This window comes from Pseudorasbora parva, chromosome 20 (genome assembly GCF_024679245.1).
Source record: "Pseudorasbora parva isolate DD20220531a chromosome 20, ASM2467924v1, whole genome shotgun sequence".
NCBI lineage: Eukaryota > Metazoa > Chordata > Actinopteri > Cypriniformes > Gobionidae > Pseudorasbora > Pseudorasbora parva.
This window is the reverse complement of record NC_090191.1, coordinates 37,807,753-37,828,048: the sequence shown is the minus strand read 5'-3', so window position 1 is coordinate 37,828,048 and position 20,296 is coordinate 37,807,753. Positions and strand designations below refer to the sequence as shown.

Sequence of the window (20,296 nt, the reverse complement as noted above, 5' to 3'; positions counted from 1 at the left end):
CCTTACTTCCTCTGTCTGTCCCATCCTGTGTGTTTATTTACCCAGAGACCTGTGCGGTGAACAATGGAGGTTGCGATCGCACCTGCAAGGACACGGCCACCGGGGTGCGCTGCAGTTGTCCGGTGGGCTTCACCCTTCAACCCGACGGCAAGACCTGCAAAGGTCAGTGTAGATGCGTGTTGTTTGTACAACTTGTTTAAAGTTGCAAGGAGCATGTCCTGATTTCCTCCCTCTGTGTGCTTCTGAATGTCAGGGAACAATTTGAGATTTCCTGTATTTAGACTGCAAGGCTCGGATTAAATTGGAGACACGTTATTAGATGAATTCTTTTGCTGAAAATGGTCAGGTATCGGCGGATGTGTGGGGGTATGTGATCCCAAGCCAAGACCAACTGGCTTTACGTCCGTTTGTCCTGCCGTGTGGAATGGGTCGGTGATGGCCGTGTTGTTGTTGTTGCTTTGGCCGCGAAGCATTTCTCCTTCCGAAATTCCAGCTTTGACGTCAATGGCCAGGGGTTTCAAAGTAAAACTGCCGCGTAGCGATCTTGGCACGGGATGATGGTGGGTTCTCTCTAAATAAACACACTCAAGAACTCACTGACCATACTACGGTCCCGGGACCTGCACACTTTGAGATTAATCGCTTCCTGTTCTACCTTAATTTGACGAAGGAGCGAACGGGTGTGTGAAAGGGCACCTGTGGCTAACTCCACTAGAATGTGTCTGAAATTGGCAGTTTTTTATGCTTTTGGGAGGTTGCCATACTGATGAGGCATGGTCATGTGACCGTTTCTTCAAGAAGGAAGAGAATGTTGCACGTATGTGTGTAAAACAGCCCCAACTGCGCCGTACAGCAAGACGCCTCCACAAAACCAGCCACTGTTTGATTAGTGAGGCTGTCATACAAAACCACACACGCACATATAAACACACAGGCAGAGCGCCATCCTGAGGTTACAAGACCTCTAAAGACCTTTCTTTTTTTGAAACAGGGCTGTTGTTAATAAATAACCAAGTGGCTTTAGTTTGCATCACAGCCGAAAGCATGATCTGCTACTGAAAGCAAGCATTTGATTGGGCAAAAAATGTAATACAGCCCCTCAGTGCAAGATGAGTCATCAATACTTTACAGTAGAAATGTTCATTTATGTAATTATGCAGAAAAATACTGCCATACCTGCTTGAAAGAAAGTAAACCCCTGCTGAAACCTGCCTGAGCTGGTTTACATGTTTTTAAGCTTGTTTAAGATGGTGTCCCAACATGGACAAGCTTGTCCTTACCCGGTTTAGCTGAGCGGCCTGACCAGCTGATAAGTAGCTGAAACCAACTGAGAGACCAGGTAAGTCCAGCAAACCATTTTAAGCTGGTTTAAACTTTTTTTTCAACTGAGAAAGGTTGTCAACATACATCAAAGGGCCAGATTTACTCACAGCCAGGGCCAGCGCAAACCCTCTTTTGGCGTAATAAACTACTGTCAGGATTTACTAAAGCCACGCAGTGGAAAAACTAGCGCTGATAAGGGTTATTTTTGCGGCTGATCTTACTGCATATGCACTTGTAAGAGTTTCCCTTTCAGACACAACATTTATGGGAGGAGAGTATTCAAATGAATTTTTTCAATCCTTAACCTTTCAATCTCAACATTGTGTTGTCATTATGGAAATGATCCGTCTGTGTTCTTTAATTTGCGTCAGTAGATCGCGCACTGAACTTTCCACTCCCATATGCGCTGTTTTTAGAATTGCGCTCTCACGCTAATTTGCCCTGTTTAGTAAATCTGGCCTAAACCAATACTTTATGAGATTCATTCGGATGGATTTAAAGGGGTGTATTGTGTTAGCATGAGTTGTTTTGTGTATCTCTGTGTTCGTACTGTAAGATGGATGTTGGTCTGGTTTGGCTGTGACCCGCCCAAATAATTAGGCCCGCCTGAGGGTCTGCCTTCATAAATCCAGCACAAGGCCTTAGATCTGCTCACTGACACGCCATTTACTCATGCACTCACACACATACTTTTGGGTCAATTATCACAGGTGTGCTGTGCCAGTGACCACTTATTACTGCCTGTTAGTGAACTCTGTAAAAATAGTATGTAATCAAGCTCTTTAGTAAATAAGAACAAGGATGTTACATTAGACTCTAGATGTGAACGCTAGATCTGACACTCTAGACGTCTCTGTTCAGTTAGGGAGCAAGTGTAAGTAAGCAGTGTTTATAGAGCTTGGTTTGATCATCGGCATCAGCGTATGAGTTTATGGTCTGACGCCTCTGACTTAAAACTGATTGGCTGGAGGTATAGAACACACCCTTAACAGGGTCAATAGCTCAGCATCTAATTTTATATGGGGCTCCTTATAGTCTTAATAGACTATTTATCTGATACTATGTGGGTTAGATTAAAGTCCTTGGAGGAAATCACAGATGAAAGCACGATAATGATAGGTGTCCTGTCCTCATATGTAATTGGGATGTAAATGTTGCACATAACAGAAAAGACACAAGTGCCACTTATGAAATAACCCAGGCGACTCTGCGCTTATACCACAGACTAAACAAAAAAGTGCATTATATTGAGATCACGCTGCTATAATAAATGTATGTATGTGGGTGTGTGTAAATGTTTTCCGCTGTTGTCTTCGCTTTATTTCTCTCACACTTTCTTTCCCCTCCTCAGTGAGTGTATTGCAGGGAGCTGCCCCGTCTTGCCTCTGTAACATAATCATTTCAATATAAACTATTTAGGGCATGTTTAAATGCCTGAATTTGATAAAAGGCCCTTCGTCCGCGATGACAGACAGGAGAGCCCGGCCAGCACGCTGACAGACGCTCGCTCAATCGCACACGGGAAGATATGGAGCGAGGGAGGATAGAGAGAGTGATTGAAATGACTGGGAAAAGTTTCCAGATGTTTGATTAGAAGGTGTGTGTGTATGGGGTGTCATCGGGGGAAATAAATTATGGGAATGAACAGTTAGTCTTGTGTGTGTGTGCTCATATCTGTGTGTGTGTGTATGTTTCCTCGGTCCGGCTGATGGTACCCTAGGCACGTCTCCGCTGGCCTGCATACTTGTGTGTTTGAGACTGAAATAGCTTGAAAAGAGAGTTTAGCATTTGCCATCAGGCTGGTTACTGTGGTTCTAGTGCTAGTATATAGCTGATGGACTTGCAATAACCATTTGTGATATTTCAGTTTTTCTTTTTTCTTTGAAAAATTGCTATATTTATATATGTATTACGTTATGACCACTGACAGGTGAAGTGAATAATACTGATTATCTCTTCATCACAGCACCTGTTAGTGGGTAGTCAGCGATGTATTAGGCAGCAAGTGAACATTTTGTCCTCAAAGTTGATGTTAGAAGCAAATGGGCTAAGTGTAATGTTTTGAGCAGTGATTTTGAAAAGGGCCAAATTGTGATTACTAGACGACTGGGTCAGAACATCTCCAAAACTGCAGCTCTTGTGGGGTGTTCCTGGTCTGCAGTGGTCAGTGTCTATCAAAAGTGCTCCAAGGAAGAAACAGGCGACAAGGTCAGGTGCGTGTGTGTTGCTTACCTGGGGAACACATGGCACCAGGATGCACTATGGGAAGAAGGCAAGCCGGCGGAGGCAGTGTGATGCTTTGGGCAATGCTCTGCTGAGAAACCTTGGGTCCTGCCATCCATGTGGATGTTACTTTGACACGCACCACCTACCTAAGCATTGTTGCAGACCATTGTTGCTACGGTATTCCCTGGTGGCTGTGGGATATGCGCCCTGACACAAAGCAAAAGTGGTTCAGGGGGGTGTTTGAGGAGCACAACAACAAGTTTAAGGTGTTGACTTGGCCTCTAAATTCCCCAGAACTCGATCTAATTGAGCATCCGTGGGATGTGCTGAACAAAAGTCCAATCCACGGAGGTCCCACCTCGCAACTTACAGGACTTAAAGGATCTGCTGCTAACATCTTGGTGCCAGATACCACAGCACACCTCCAGGGGTCTAGTGGAGTCCATACCTCGATGGGTCAGGGCTGTTTTGGCAGCAAAAGGGGGGCCAACACAATATAAGGAAGGTGATCATAATGTTATGCCTGATCGGTGCAGCGCACACGGACACACACACACACACATACACGGTAGTAATGTTTATCAAAATTGTTTCACTCTTTTCAGATATGGAATGAATTCAATATTTCTAGATTAGATTGATAGATTTGTAGATTTTAACTTTGAAATAATGCATACTAATTTTGAAGCAGTAACAAATTAATTATTTAAAAAATGTATGAACACTATTCGTGTAGCTGTATTTAAATAGGGAAAACCTGGAGGTGGTTGGTCGCTTGTAACTTGATCTTTGTTTGGTACCATAGTGAATGAACTGGGCTTAGTGGGCTTAATAATACTAATAAGAAAATATAAGAAAAGTGTCAGGACTGTTGTGTGTCAAAAGAGTACCAGCAAGAATGAAAGGAAAGGTGTGCAGGACAGTAGTGAGACCAGCGATGTTGTATGATTTGGAGACAGTTGTACTGAGGAAGAGCTAGAGGTAGCAGAGCTGAAGATGTTGAGCTTCTCTTTGGGAGTGACGAGGATGGATAGGATCAGGAATGAGTACATCAGAGGAACAGCACATGTGAGATGTTTTGGAGACGAAGTTAGAGAGGCCAGGTTGAGATGGTTTGGACATGTTCAGAGGAGGGAGAGTGAATATATTGGTATAAGGATGCTGAGGTTAGAGCTGCCAGGCAGGAGTTTGAGAGGAAGACCAAAGAGGAGGTTTATGGATGTTGTGAAGGAGGACATGAAGGTAGTCAGTCTGAGAGAAGATGATACAGAGGATAGGAATAGATAGAGGCAGATGATTCGCTAAGGAAAAGAAGAAGAAGAAAATATAAACTAATAAATGAATAAGAATTGAGTTTATTTTATGTAAATGAATGGGATTAGGAAATTAATAACTTACTTTCTCAGAGTTTTTTCTCTGGCAAGTAAAATTTTAAATGGAAAGATATTCGGCACTTGGAGGTAAATTAACTATTCTACTTTGTTTGTCTGAGTTAGGTCTTTGAATTTTGGATTGCTGAAAATGTAGGCACATTTTTCACAATTGTTCGGTGTTTTAAAGCTTTTGCAAAGACTCTGGTCTAAAATTATAATCTGTGATGGATTGCTTTCATTAGTCAGACGATCTCTTCCTGCAGGTGATTCTTGAGCAAAATTAGATGTGTGAGCCAGCGGCCGGTTGCATAAACTGCTTAAGACTAGTCTTAGCAGTTAGTCATCTATTTAGTCTTTTTATGTCAGCTACATACAGTTAAAGGTAGAATGGTCTAATTTGAATCTGAAAAGTAAAACTGGTTAGACCTTACTAATTGCTAGCTGATCAGACTGTTTGATTAACACAGTCTTAAGTCTTAACACATTTACACAGTCTTAACTAGTGGCTGTGTTAATGATGTTATTGGGTCTTTTCAGCAAGCTCACCTGTCCTCAGAGCACCAATCATCACTGTGAAAAGACCTGGCTGAGAAGGGTCATACAGCAGGCCTGTTTTCTCCATTTCTTTCTCTCTCTGTCGGGACACTGAGCTCTATTTGTATTAATACACACAGAGCCCAGTAATCCGCACAATAGCAGCCAGGCGGCATCACCTCGGATGACACCGGCCCCAACGGACCCCCGCGCGCTCCGAACAGTTTAAGTGTCGGGGCGAAATCACGCTGGTTTTTCCTGGCGGCTCTGGACAAGCAGCGCCTGTGTTATTACATGGCAAAATCCCTTTATGAACAAAGCAAATAAAACAGGCCATTTAAATCTCCAAAAAATACACTGGCGCGCTCAACAGCGCATTTCTCAGAGATTAGCTAGCCTGAGGTGAGCCTCCTGAAAACGATCTGCAAAAACGCTCCTTTTGTTGAAAACTCTGTCCTGACTTATTTGTAGAGGTTCATGTTTCCACAAATGTATTAATTTTAATTGCTTTTTTCTCTAAATATTTGGTAAGGCTACACACATCCCTGAGTACAGAGTCAGACCTTCGCTCTAGAGCTCATGGGGATTCCACATTCTTCTTGCATTGCTTGCTTGCTTTCTTTCTTTCTAATCAGATCGAGTTAGCGTAGCACTTGTTTTATAAGCACGTTTCTGACTGCTGCGTGAGTGTTTACTCTCCTCCTTTCCGATCGAAAATCGATGCCGATGAGTCCTCTCGGCCTCTCAGTCTTCGCCCCTGCAGTTGTTTATCATTTACAGATGTGAAAAATGTCCAATGTTTGCTTAAACTCAAAGCTTATTTAGTCCCATTAAACTTCATTATGTGGAATATCATTAGCCCCCTGCCTGCGCTAAGGAGCCATTGGAATAAAGTGCATGTGTGTGAGAGCGTGTTTTAGGGAAGTGTGAATGCTAAATCACCGTTAAACATTCCATTATGTCATTTGCACTATAATGAGTTTTTATTCTCTTAATGAATCAGCATGATGTTGCTTATCAAGCTGGATACACCGCCTCCTAGACAGCATCTTTCCAATGCAAAGATTCTGATGATATTTTAATATGATGGCATCGTAATATACGGTTTAGAGCAACTCGACCTGAACACACATCTGACAGGTAGACAGGAAATAAACTGTCATGGATGATAAAGCACTTCCTTTAGGTCACAGAGACCGACTGACCTCACGGCACAGGCTCACACTTGCTTTTATCAGACACAGGATAAGTCTGAACCACTGAACTCTGCGTGGAGAGGTTTGTTAAGATGTTAAAACACACAGATTGACACAAGAACAGTAGATTGTTTTATTTAGCACATCAGCTTATTCTATTATCTGTTTGTTCTCTTTATTCTCTTTTTTGGAGGAATATCAGTAGACACGAATGGTTCAGATGGTGTAAGGGTAAGATTATGTGTATTTTAAAATCCAGCCGGGTTTCACAGCTCCAGTTTGGAAATTGTCTCTGTTAATTAAAATTCTGTCATTAATTACTCGCCCTCATGTTGTTCCTAACTCGTTCATCTTTGGGACACAAATGAAGATAACTTTGATTAATTCTCGTGTTACGCAGCACGTTTGAGCTTCAGCACGAACCAATGAGGTTTCTCTCGCATCAAGCAGGTTCGGTTGAGCTTGTTTATATTCTCTAATAAATGTTTAAATGTGAATAAAAGTCTAAATTAAATCTGCTCATCATATACAGCGAGTGTGTCTCTTCAGAAGATTCGTTTTACGATCCCTTTATTAACTTTTTGAAGTGTAGAAAGTGTCAGTTGCGTCTTGAGACTTGAGATCAAAAAGATCCTCATTTGTGTACTGAAGACGAACCAAAGTCTTTCGGGTTTGGAGTGACATGATTTTGGGTGAACTATACCTTTAATCAAATCAATTAAAAACTGTTTAGGCTTCATGTAGCTTATTTCTCATTCGAGCTTTTAATTATTTTTTTTAAGTGTTAAACTATTACATACTGTGGGATCCAAAAGTCTGTTTGACTTCAAAAGATTTGGAATTGTATTTATTAATCTGCGGTGCGTTTCCCAAAAGCATCGTCCCGTGTTCAGTTAGCATGTGTCTTAAGCTTAGTGGAAACTTTCTGTCCCACCTCAGTTCAGTTAATATTAGTGCAAACCTGATCCAGTGCGTGTTTGCTGCAGCTACTGAAATAACTGCAGAGGAAACCCCAAACTCCACACATACACAGTTTCCTACACATTTGTTGACGGGATTAGCTTTTATTGGGTTTGTGGACAGCGTGCCAGGGTTGGCTGATATATTTAAGATGATGTTGTGGAGCTGTGTATATGGCTGCCTGTTTTGGAAAACTGTTTATGTATCCAATAAGCTGTTTATGAGAATAGTTGTGCCGGTTTTACACCCCAGTATCAGTGTTTTACACCATTATCATCATCACCTCTCTCTCTTCTCTGCAGACATTGATGAATGTTTGGAGAATAATGGAGGTTGTGATCATTTCTGCCGGAACACGGTGGGCAGTTTTGAGTGCAGCTGTCAGAAAGGACACAAACTCCTGACCAACGAGCGCACCTGTCAAGGTGAGTCCCTTTTTACAGTAACCAGCTAGCAATAGCTGTCATTTCACTGTCTCAGTTAACTATAGACCTGATGTAGTCCGGCTGTGAGGAACCCACTTCTAGACAAAATAACCTTGAATTTTTGTCGTTTTTACCAAAATAACTTGAGCTGTTTGATATTCCATCATGTAAGCAAAGTCACCAGAGATAACAAGGTGTTTGGTTTCATTTCTTTGACATGTTCTAGAAGACTAGTCTATTCTTGGGCTATGGTTAGACGTCTATTTCATTTTCACTGATTTTGCCTACTTTTAGCCTACACAATGAATTAGTATGTGGCCACAATTTGCTAAAACGCTGAACACTCACCGTTCACTGTAAAACATTCTGGAAGACCCCATCAATTTTGGGGTGAGCTATTTTAAAGCCATTGATACATTGGGCGAGATGTGGATAGAGATGCTGTCTACACACACACACACACACACACACACACACACACACACACACACACACACACACACACACACACACCGCGTCCCATACCTCAAAAGCACCTCATGCACAGGCTGTTTGGTTGGGATGCTGGCAAGCATTCTGCGTCGTATGAGGTGTGTGTGTGTTTAGTTAAGTTTACTGGAGGTGAATGGTGGCAGATTCCTACAAGCATGTCGGAGCACGAGTGGGAGTACAAACAGAAATTATTTTATTAAGCTAAACCAAAACACCACACCACCCTATTCCCGACTAATCAGTGCGTGGGGTTTGTATGTGTGTTTTTACTGAGGGGTGTGTTGGTGAAGCGCAATGTTGTGGATGTGCCAGCTGTGCCAAGAAGATCTGTCAGCCTTTCTGTCATTCTTGTCTTCTTGTATATTATCCCACTATATTTATATTGGTACATCTTTAGTTTTCAATCATTTGCTTTTCTATTCCCTTCATGCCAAAAAATCAATCAGGGGAAAATAGCTGCCAGTGTAGTCTATGGGTGTGGGAGAATGAATGTAACAATTATAAACTTTTTGTTATACTGGTTGAAACGCTCTTCACATCCTGATACCAATCAATAATAGAAGTGGTATAAATATTAAAACATGTAAATATATATTCTCAGAACCAAAAAATGTTAATTCAATCGATATGGCATCCCACCTGCCTGTCAACACCTTGCTTACGCAGACAGACATCTCACGTCAGCAGCGCCACATGAGGAGTTTTAGACAGACATCGTCACAGTGAACCGCACACAAACAACAACTGCATTTACAGTTCTTCCTGAACCAAAACAACTGCCTTCACACCACATCGTAACCGTCATGAGACTGAACTCGTGACGTTTTACTCACGTCCTCTCACTCATATTTATGCGTTTCTAAGTTAACACACTCAACGGCGAAATGAATCTGCAGCAGTCAGGTGCTACAACTAGAGCTTTGTAAGCTGCTATATTCATTATTATAGTAATATTATGCGCACTGAGACATGAGGTAATTTAACGCCGTCACTCTTGACGCTTTGCAGACCCTGCTCTGTCTGTTTCCGTTCTTGTGTTTTGAAGGTGGCATGGTTTTGGAGACACTCTGAAGGGAGGGGATGGGATCTTATTCTTTCAAAGCTAGCTTGCTATTGCTAGCCTCTCTCAGAAATCACCTATACCCTACCTTTAACTGAAGCTGACTACCATGATGCTTTATTACATGGATCTCTCTCTCTCTCTATGCTATCTCTGCCAACTTTTTTCAGATGATAAAAGAAAAATCACTTAGAAAAAGAAAGAAAAAAGTTGCTTCAACATGCATGGTTTGAGGTATCATGCATATATCTGTACTACAAAATATGCTTTTTTTACAATTTTGGATTTTAACAAACATCCTTAAGACATATAAACGTATATTTAATTACACTGACAGGATTTTGGCTTTGGAAAACGTAACCAAAATGTGTCTGTTACACTTTATTTTACAATGTCCTTGCTATGTATAGTTTCTATAGTAATTACTATAAATTATGCATAATTAAATGCAACTAACCACAATGAGTTACACTTTATTTTATGCTGTCTTTGTTACAATGTAATTATACATTTAACTACTGACTAATATTAAGTAACTATATGTACTTACTTTAGGTTAGGGTTAGGTTAATGGTTATTTGCAATGCAATTATGCATAATTTATAGTTATTACTATAATAAATACATGTGACGTATAATAATGACACTGTAAAATAAAGTATTACCCCCCAAACCACACCCTAATCCTAACCCTAATCCTATAGTAAGTACATTTAGTTAATTATTATTACTCAGTACTTACATGTATAGTTACACTGTAACACAGACTCCTTAAAATAAAATGTAACCTGGAGGACTAATAACTAACTCTAAACGTCACTCTCATCCGGGTCACGGCACCAATGTAACCAAGAACAAAACGTTTTTTTAGGATACACAGTTTCTGGTCAAATCACTATTGTGGGGTCATTTTTACTGCAAGACAGGAAACGAATACACACAAGTGATTTGCTTTGATGGTGTAGTGTGTAAATGTGTGTTTTTGTCCTCTGCAGATATTGACGAGTGCTCCTTTGAGAGGACGTGTGACCACATCTGCATCAACTACCCGGGAAGCTTTGAGTGTGTGTGTCACAAAGGTTACAGCCTCTATGGCCTCACACACTGTGGCGGTGAGTTCACATTCTCAATAAACGCCAATGTTTTTTTTTTTTTTTTTAAATCTACATTTTGATGGACAAACTGACATCTGTGCGTAACAGATATTGACGAGTGCAGCATTAATAACGGGAGCTGTGAGTATGGCTGCGTGAACACACCGGGCAGTTACGAGTGTGTGTGTCCTCCTGGACAAAAGCTCCACTGGAACAAGAAAGACTGTGTTGGTAGGTCCTTGTTTCGTCCCCCGTCCCAAAATATCCCATAATGTTTGTCGTTTCCACGGTAACCACACCTCTCTTGTCACTCAGAGGCGGTAAAATGCCTCCCGAATGGGAAGCCGGCACCTCGCGCTCAGCTCAGCTGCACCAAGACAGGTGGAGGAGAGGTGTGTTCCCTGTCCTGTCCATCAAACGCCCTTTTCCTGGCAGGTTAGTGACCTTCATTTTTGGGGGGATTTCTGTGGAAGTCAGTTGATCTGCATGTTATTCTGTGTTGTTCGGATACATTCGGTGCAGTTTGATTTGTTTAGCTTTAGTGCACATTATAATCTCTTAATCTGTTGAATTTCTCATACATCTGAAAGGAACATATTTGTTTAGATCAAGCAGCTCTCTAAGTTATGGCTATTGGCGCGAACCGTCTTTGCCCTCTGCTGCCCTCTAGCGGTTCAAACCTTACATCACATCATTTGCATGCCTGGATCATTTAGTCAAGCTTGGTTTCAGCTCCCAGCCATTATGCAATTTTAAAGCAAATCAAGAAGCTTGATGATGAAGAGACTGATGGAATGAGGAAAAACTGCCCAGAAATGAGGAAGTGCATGATAATTATGCATGCGAAACTCACAGTCTTATTAATACTGTTGTAAAGACGTTAAACTTTCTAGCATTACCTTATTCAAAAAAACCATAAAGGGCAAGATGTGTACACATGGCCTGACCAGAGGAATCATGTGAATGTGATTTTTTGAAATTCAGTTAGAAAGTGACTAGAAAAGAACACTGTGGCTATATTTCATACGTGCATCTATCATCTCTGTGGACAGCTTTGGTAAAGGTATTAAGGAGTTAGACGCCCCAAAACTTGTCTCTGACAAATTTTATGCAAGGATCATCGGCTTAGAGGAATGTGCATAAACATATTAACAACCAGAAGTAACTTTCAGACAAGTGTTGATTCATTAAACGGTGGTCCATTCGCACAGCTCTTACACAAGGGCCACATTCTCACTCACTATAATCCCAAAAATTAAATAAAAATAATAATAATAATCTATACAGTATAGTTTGCACTACAAAAAGAAGAACATCTATAAAATATTTTCAGAAATATTTATACTGAACTACTAAAAGAAGTGCACATTATAAAAGCTAATACGCATTATAAAATCTAGTATAAATAAGTATGCACTAATCAGAAATGTGTTCTAGTAGTGTATACTAGAATAAATCAAATTAATAAAATCTAAATTTCATCTGTAAGTTAGATCAATGCAAATCTGAGTGTTTATCTTTGTGTGTGCGTGTGTGTGTGTGTGTGTGTGTGTGTGTGTGTGTGTGTGTGTGTGTGTGTGTGTGTGTGTGTGTGTGTGTGTGTGTGTGTGTGTGTGTTAATGGTCTCCTCGGGTTCACTCAGTGAGCACTAAAGCTGTATAAAACCTCTTTTAATCCTGTTCACTCGGGGTCTGTAGCCTCATGCCAACAGAAATACTCAGCCTGCCATTGGACGATTTGTGGCAAGGCCGAAGTCAGGCCAATGACTCTCTAGACAACTTCCCAGTACTCTGTCATCCTGACAGCCAACCCGACGAAACAATACTCAGGTGCATGCAGCACCTGGAACATCTGTTTAAAAGCTTTCTCAATGTGTGTGTGTGTGTGTGTGTGATTTAGACTCTGAGAACAGTTACACTCTGAGCTGCGGGGTGCCCGTCCAGCCAGGTAAAGTTCCTCTGAAGAAGAACACCACGACCTCCAGCAGCAGCTCCCTTCACACCTGCACAGGTAATGTATCTCGCTTCTCTGAGTTTATCTGCACAGCTCTGGCCACATTCTCTCATTAAACACGCATCTACTGCAGTCTAGTGTGCACTGCAAACAGAAGCCTCTAGAATGCATTAAACTACAGCTAACATACACTGTAATGCTCTGTAAAAAAAGACAAGTGTGCACTGCAGAGTCTAGTATACTACATCTTTTATCTTTTCACACAAATGGCAGAACACTTGCCTTTTCCTGTTTCATTCCCTTCTTTCCTTTCTCTCTCTCTTTCTTTTTATCACTCCCTTTTTTTTACCTTTTCCACATCTTTTTTCAGTTGTCTTTCTTTTTTTCTTGTTTCTTTTCCCTCCTTTCCCGTTTCTCTTCTCATTCATCTCGTACGGAGCTCGTAAAAGGACTCGGGGTGAAGGGGGAAATGATCGTCAATGCCTCTGCGTCCCCTTGTGTGTGTTTTGTGTTTTGCTTTTCCCCAAAAGCGCATCACTCCATCCCTTTATGGGCTCTGAACTCTCATATTCCTCTTCTTCTACTTCTTGTTTCCTTTTTTATTTGTTTCCTTTACTTTTTATCTTTTCTTTCCTATTTCTGTTCTCCCTTTTCTCGTTTTGTTTCCAGATTTTTCTGTTTCATTTCAGTTTTTATATTAATTTCTCCTTTCTGTTTTTTCCTTTCCCATCTCTTGTTTTTTCCTGTTTCTATTTTTAGTTTTCTCTTTTTCTTTGTAACGTTGTTTCCTTTCCATCCCTTTTTTGTTTCTTTGTCTTTTTCTTTCATTCATTCAAGTTTTTTCTTCTCTTTTTTCATTCTTTCATCCTCTTTAATGTTTTCTTGTTTCCTTTCCTCTTTGTTCTCCTGTCCTTTCCTGGTTTTTCATTTCCTCGTTTCCTCTGCTCGTTCCTTTTACTCTTTTGCTCTTTTGTGTTTTCCTTTCCCTTTCCCTTTTCTTTCTGTTCGCTCTTATTTTTCCTGTTTCTTTTCCTTTTCCTTTCCCTTTTCTTTCCATTCTCTCTTCTCATTTTTCCTTTTCCCCCTTTCCTTTCCTGTTTATTTTCCTTTCCTTTCCTTTCCTTTCCTTTCCTTTCCTTTCCTTTCCTTTCCTTTCCTTTCCTTTCCTTTCCTTTCCTTTCCTTTCCTTTCCTTTCCTTTCCTTTCCTTTCCTTTCCTTTCCTTTCCTTTCCTTTCCTTTCCTTTCCTTTCCTTTCCTTTCCTTTCCTTTCCTTTCCTTTCCTTTCCTTTCCTTTCCTTTCCTTTCCTTTTTGTTCTCTCTTCTCCCTCTTCCTTTCATTCCTTTTCCTTTTCTTTCCTTGTACGCTTCTCTTTTTTCCTTTCCTTTTTTCCTTTCCTGTTTCTTTTCCTTTTATTTTCGTTCTCTTTTCTCCTTTTTCCTGTTTCTTCTCCTTTATTCCTTGCACGCTTCTCCTTTTTCATTTTATTTCCTTTCTTTTTCTTTCCTTTTTGTTCTCTCTTCTACTTTTTCCTGTTTCTTTTCTTTTCCTTTCATTCCTTTCCTTGCACGCTTCTCTTTTTTCTTTCTTTTTTTCCTTTCCTGTTTCATTTCCTTTCCTTTCCTTGTACTATGAGTCTAGTATGTCCTTCCAGTTGGCTCAGGGAAAGGACGCAGACGTTCACACACATTCGCCTTGTCTCAAAATGCCTCTCTGGCTTTTCTGGCCCCTTCAGCAGAGATCCGACAGGACAACTGTAAACGAATCATGTAGCGTGACGTGTTCCACTCCATTACATTGCATGACAGATACTGGATCACTGAAAGGGCTCAGATACAGAGATCTGTGAGGCGAATTAGTACAGGTCCTATCATTCAACCCTGCTGAGTTCACAAACACGCTACTATTATCCCCAGTACTCTCTCTTTCCCGGCTCTCAGAATTCGACATTCCCCATGTGGTTCGTTGTGTAGATTTTGGACAGCTAAGCAAGTCTCAGACAGACAGACAGACTGCTTAGAAATACTCTCGCATGCACACTCGCCGCTTCTTGTTTTGGACGGCATACATAGGAATGCTGTGAACCTGAGTAAATGACTCTGTGCTGGCCGCACATCTACATGCTGACAGATTTGAAATACACAGACGGGATTCTACCACAGTGGCTCCTGAGGGCCTCTACACGGGGCCCGGGGAGAATGAGTAAACAGACGGTTCGCTCGATTCACACATTCTGAAAAAAAAAAAAACATTGCTGAAAGGTTCACAACCAAACCTCCTGCAGCCGGGTCCAAAACCGTCACACGCTCGATGGTTTTAGAAGACCAGCTGAAGTCCTCAACCGCAGTGTGTTCGCGCTTCAACTGCTGACCCTTCATTCCCTCACTGACTTTGGACTTGTTGTGCTAAACTAGATACTCACATTTTTAATACTTTGGAAAGGGCCGCTCAGCCCACAGGACAGATTTAGTGTGCTTGAATGTTGGATTTCAAAAAGGCCTCATATTTTGTTGTTTTCCATGATTATTATCCAAACCGTGCAAGTGAAAGTGAGACTTTGCCGATTTCCTGTCCATCAGAGATGCTGGCCCAGCCTGTGAAGCAAAAAGCGCGCTTTAAGATCAAAGACGCCAAGTGCCATCTGAGACCACGCAACAAGGAGAAGCACCGGGACATGGGGAAACAGGGGCTGCAGGGTGAGCAGCAAACACTGCACATTCAACACTATTACTCTTTCTCTTCTTTTGTTTTTCCTTTTAACTTTACATTTCTTCATTCATCTTTTACAAATCTTTCTTTTCACTTTTCATTTCCTGATTTCTTTCCTTTTTTTCTCGTTTCATTTTGTTTCCGTTCCTTTTCTATTTTGTCCTTTTTTTGTTTCCTTTCCTTTTCCTTTCCTCCTTTGGCTGTTTTTTCTTGTTTTCTATTGTTCATTGTTCTGTTTCTTTGACTTTCTTTTCTCTTCTTAATTGTCTCTTCTCTTTATTTGCTTAATTTCATTTCCTTTTTTCTCTTTTCCTTTTTTACTTGTTCCTTTCTCTTTTTTTATTCTCCATTTCCTGTTTCTCTTCTGTTTTTGTCCTCTTTTCCCTTTTTTTAATTTCTCTACCTTTTTGTTTCCTTTTCCCTTTCTCTTCTCTCTTTCTTCCTCATTTCCATTTTCGTTTCTTTTTACCTATTTGTCCTCTCTACTATTTCTTCTTTTCCTAATCCTCTCTTTCTTATTCCCGTTTTATTTACCATTCTCCTTTTCCTTATTCCTTTTCATTTTTCTTCCTCTTTTATCTTTCCTTTCAGCAGCTGGCCAGTTCCCTTGCACAGACGACTGTCAGGTGACGTTTGTGAATCTGAAGTGCGACTCTTCTAAAAAGCGGCGCCGCGGCCGGAAGTCTCCCTCGAAGGAAGTCTCCCACATCACAGCAGAGTTTGAGATGGAAATGAAAGAAGAGGAAGCCTCAGGTAACAGTGGATCTCTCTAGTTAATTATGTTCTCGTGTCATGCCATCTGTGATTTTAGAGTATAAATGTGATGTTTTTTGTCTTTATTTATGTGTCAGATTCATGTAATGTGGACTGTGTGCGTGAGAAGACCAAGCAGAGGCTGCAGAATGCCATGCGCACCCTAAGGAAGTCCATCAGTAAACAGCAGTTCTACATTCAGTTCTCCGGCACGGCGTACGAGGTGGCTCAGCGTGCTGTGCGACAGACGGAGGGAGATGAGACCTGCAGTATAGGGCAGGTCCTCACTGACGGGAAGTGCGGTGAGCATTTTGGAAAAAGGGGTTGGCGGAGTTTTATCATGCTTTTGTTTTCTGATCTGGTTTTGAAGACACTTTCATAAATCTTGCATCTGTGTGTTTGGATGCGTTTCTGTGTGTTCGGGTGTCTCCTAGTCAGCTGCGGTGTGGGAACGTTCTACAGCGGAGAGCAGGAACAATGCATCATATGTCCGCCAGGAACCTATCAGGACAGGGAGGGCCAGCTGTCGTGCGAGCCCTGCCCCAGCACCGAGGGACAGGGCATCGCAGGGGCCAAGAACGTCTCTGAGTGCGGAGGTGTGTGTGGATACACGGTATCAAAAACTCAATCAATGAATAGCTTTGTGATGGTAATGACACACCTATTGATTATTGGAGCTGATTAATGCAAGACCACCGCTTTTTCAAATTAATCAATACATTTTGAAATTCAGGGTCAGAAAAATCCCAGAATTGCTCATTATCATGCAAATGCCAGATTCATTATGAAGGACTGAAGTCTGGATCAATTAGTAGCAGCTCTTTTTAACCATTTGAGCAGGCTCAAAGTATTGACAACCACACCTCAGTACTGACACCTTTATTAGGTGATTCTTATATATTCAAGACTAACTCTTTACAAATGTTTGTAATGCTTGTTCAATTGACTTAACTGAGGCCACTTTGGTTTTAGCTCACCCTTGTGGAATAAAAAAAGTCCAAACAATCCCATAATACATAACCGATGAACATCATGAGACACTTCTCTGTTTATCTTGTTATTTAGCTGTTCAGGTTGTGCATTTAAATACAATGGTAGTGTTAGGGGTTAACAGCTTATGACCCAGGACCAGTAGTGAAGAAATGAAGACAAAGAGTCAGAATTGCAATTAATTAAAAGAAAAATTTACTTAAGAATAGTTTGCAGTTTCAAAAGCAGAAACCAGCTTTAAGTCTCACAAGGAGTTCGTAGGCCGTTCATCTTGAGTCTTTAGTGTTTCAGTAAAAGGAAATATAAAAGGAATAAAATATAATAAATTAAATGAAAGACAAATCCATATTTCATCTCTGGAAGATGGGCTAAGTGAGCAAACGCTGTTACTGCACTCCTGACATGTTAGGGGTGTGTGATGCCTCCAAAATCCAAACACGCGACCTTGTTGCCAGTGTTTAGTGACACATCACACATCTCTAGGCCAGACCCTCAGTCACTCCTCAGAGACCAAATACACACTTTAGAAAACAAGAAACTAAAAGCAAAACTGGAAAGAATCATTAAAATAATATAGGAAGATAAATATTTATTAAGGTTTGGATTATGAAGTTAATTAGGATATATGCACTATATACAGGTTTACTGAAGCGGCAGTGGATTTCAGAATCCCCCTTTCAGTAGTGAATGAACAGGGGCTATGAAGCTCCAAAAATGACAAAAAGCACCACAAAATGAGTCTAGACTGCTTGTTTTCTATACTTAATAAGTTTTATGAAGCAAATTTGATAATCTTTATAAATTCCAGACTTATATTTACATTTTCTGAAGGATCTTGTGACACTGAAGACTGGAGTAACAATGCTAAAATAAAATAGCTTTGCATCCTGAGAATAAAATATATTTTAAAATATATTACATTTGAAAACAGTTATTTTAAACCGTAATAATATTTCACAATTTTCTCTGTGTGTTTGATCAAATAAATGCAGCCTTGGTCAGCATAACAAAAAAACTAGAATGTACATTTCCTGAAGAAAATGTGAGTGGTTCTTGCCGTGGCAAAACTCGGGACCCGATTATGCAAGTGACTGCAAAAAAACATGTCTGTACAATGTTGTGGAGCTGAGATTGGCTTAGTCATGTGTTTGTACGGTTGCTAGGGTACCCTAAATGGCTGCTAGGTGGTTGCTAAGGTATTCTGGGTGGTTGCTAGGATGTTGCTAAGTAAATTATGCTTTCTGTGGTTGTAGGCCAGTGCCCAGCAGGTCAGTTTTCTTCTGATGGTTTCCGTCCGTGCCAGCCGTGCCCGCTGGGGACCTTCCAGCCAGAGCCGGGCCGAGTGCTGTGCTTCCCCTGTGGAGGAGGACTCATGACTAAACACACAGGCAGCACGTCCTTTAGAGACTGTGAAGCCAAAGGTATGATGGAAACACTGCAAAAAATGAGCACATTTCTTATGTCCATAATTATTTACTTTGTATTTTCTCTTTCCTGTATTTCTAGTTCACTGTGCCCTTGGGCATCATTATAATGCCACCACGCACCGGTGCATCCGTTGTCCGGCTGGAACTTACCAGTCTGAGTCCGGACAAAACTACTGTATCACCTGCCCTGGAAACACCACTACAGATTTTGATGGAGCAAACAATGTATCACACTGCAAAAGTAAGGCAGATATATGGGGATATATTGGGGACAGTAAAATTATGATCAAAGTTATTCAACTAAATACACAAATAAAATTTATGAATTAGGTTTTATTTAATTCTATAAACTATAATACTGATCTGCCAACATTGTCGCTATATGATAAATTAAAATAAGTTGATAACATCACTGTTTTCTCCAGAACGACTGTACAGCCAAATCTAATTTTGTTGCAATATTATCCTGTTTGACACTGTGAAGCTGCTTTGACACAATCGTGATTGTAAAAGCGCTATATAAATAAAGCTGATTGATTGATATGCAAATCCTGTCCTTATCCCTTGCAGATCAGCTATGTGGTGGTGAGCTGGGAGATTTTATGGGATACATTGAATCTCCCAACTATCCCGGTGACTATCCATCTAATGTGGACTGTGTCTGGACCATTAACCCTCCGAACAAGAGGCGCATCCTTATTGTTGTTCCGGAGATCTTCCTGCCCATTGAGGATGAGTGTGGGGATGTTCTTGTCATGAGGAAGAGTGGTATGGTATACCTGTTATTTTGGATGCTAGGTAATTATTGTAAGCAGGAATGGACGTTATTGAGCTCTTCCCCTCTCTTTTTAGCCCTGCCCACTTCCATTACCACTTATGAGACATGTCAAACCTATGAGCGACCAATCGCATTCACCTCCCGATCACGCAAGCTGTGGATCCAGTTCAAATCTAACGAGGGTAACAGTGGAAAGGGATTTCAAGTTCCGTATGTCACTTATGATGGTAAGTTCAAGATATAGTCCAAACACAACCCCATATAGGAACACACATTCACATACAGTAGATTTAAGGTCAGTTTTATTCTGCAAGGATGCATTAAATCGATCAAAAGTGACAGTGACTTTAAACCTTCTACTCATCAAAGAATCATGAAAAAATATATCCTGGTTTCCACAAAGATAACCAACCATTTTCAACATTGATAATAATCTCAACAAACTAAAGGAAATCCCGCACACTCTCAATACTTGCAAAAAAATCGATGCCTGATGAAGGTCATGAGACCAAAATGTTGCTAATAAAAAGTTTTTGATTTTTTGCAAGTATTGAAAGTGTGCGGGATTTCCTTTTGTTTGTTGTGATTTTTGGATATGGTTATCCTTCGACCTATGCACCTATCTATTAACAACAGGTGTGTGATGGTAATTGTGCACAACATTGATATTAAGAAAAGAATACATATAAAAGCATCACATTTGTTGCGTATGGGGCTGCATAGCCGCAGACCAGTCAGGGTGCCCATGCTGACCCCTGTCAAAAGGGCCAATAGCATCAGAACTGCACCACTGAGCAATGGGAGAAGGTTGCCTGGTCTGATGAATCCAATTTTCTTTTACATCACGTGGATGGCCGGGTTTACATCCTGTGGGATGTGCTGAACAAAAAAGTTTGATCCATGGATACCCCACCTCACAACTTACAGGACTTAAAGGATCTGCTGCTAACACCTTGGTGTCAGATACCACAGCACACCTTCAGGGGTCTAGTGGAGTCCATGCC

General features: G+C 40.9%; 1 protein-coding gene across 2 annotated transcripts in view; it reads left to right on the top strand.

Annotated features, from left to right (window-relative positions):
- The window catches only part of scube1 (signal peptide, CUB domain, EGF-like 1), a 79,106-nt gene that overhangs the window by 57,948 nt on the left and 862 nt on the right, over nt 1-20,296 (top strand). For both annotated transcript variants that reach the window (XM_067427238.1, XM_067427236.1), the window contains 14 exons: nt 46-162; nt 7,915-8,037; nt 10,585-10,701; nt 10,792-10,914; nt 10,999-11,118; nt 12,583-12,693; nt 15,215-15,331; nt 15,939-16,097; nt 16,196-16,399; nt 16,532-16,693; nt 18,341-18,508; nt 18,594-18,755; nt 19,085-19,282; nt 19,367-19,519. In XM_067427238.1, coding sequence (XP_067283339.1) covers nt 46-162; nt 7,915-8,037; nt 10,585-10,701; nt 10,792-10,914; nt 10,999-11,118; nt 12,583-12,693; nt 15,215-15,331; nt 15,939-16,097; nt 16,196-16,399; nt 16,532-16,693; nt 18,341-18,508; nt 18,594-18,755; nt 19,085-19,282; nt 19,367-19,519 — 2,034 coding nt within the window. The remainder of the gene's footprint in view (nt 1-45; nt 163-7,914; nt 8,038-10,584; nt 10,702-10,791; nt 10,915-10,998; nt 11,119-12,582; nt 12,694-15,214; nt 15,332-15,938; nt 16,098-16,195; nt 16,400-16,531; nt 16,694-18,340; nt 18,509-18,593; nt 18,756-19,084; nt 19,283-19,366; nt 19,520-20,296) is intronic.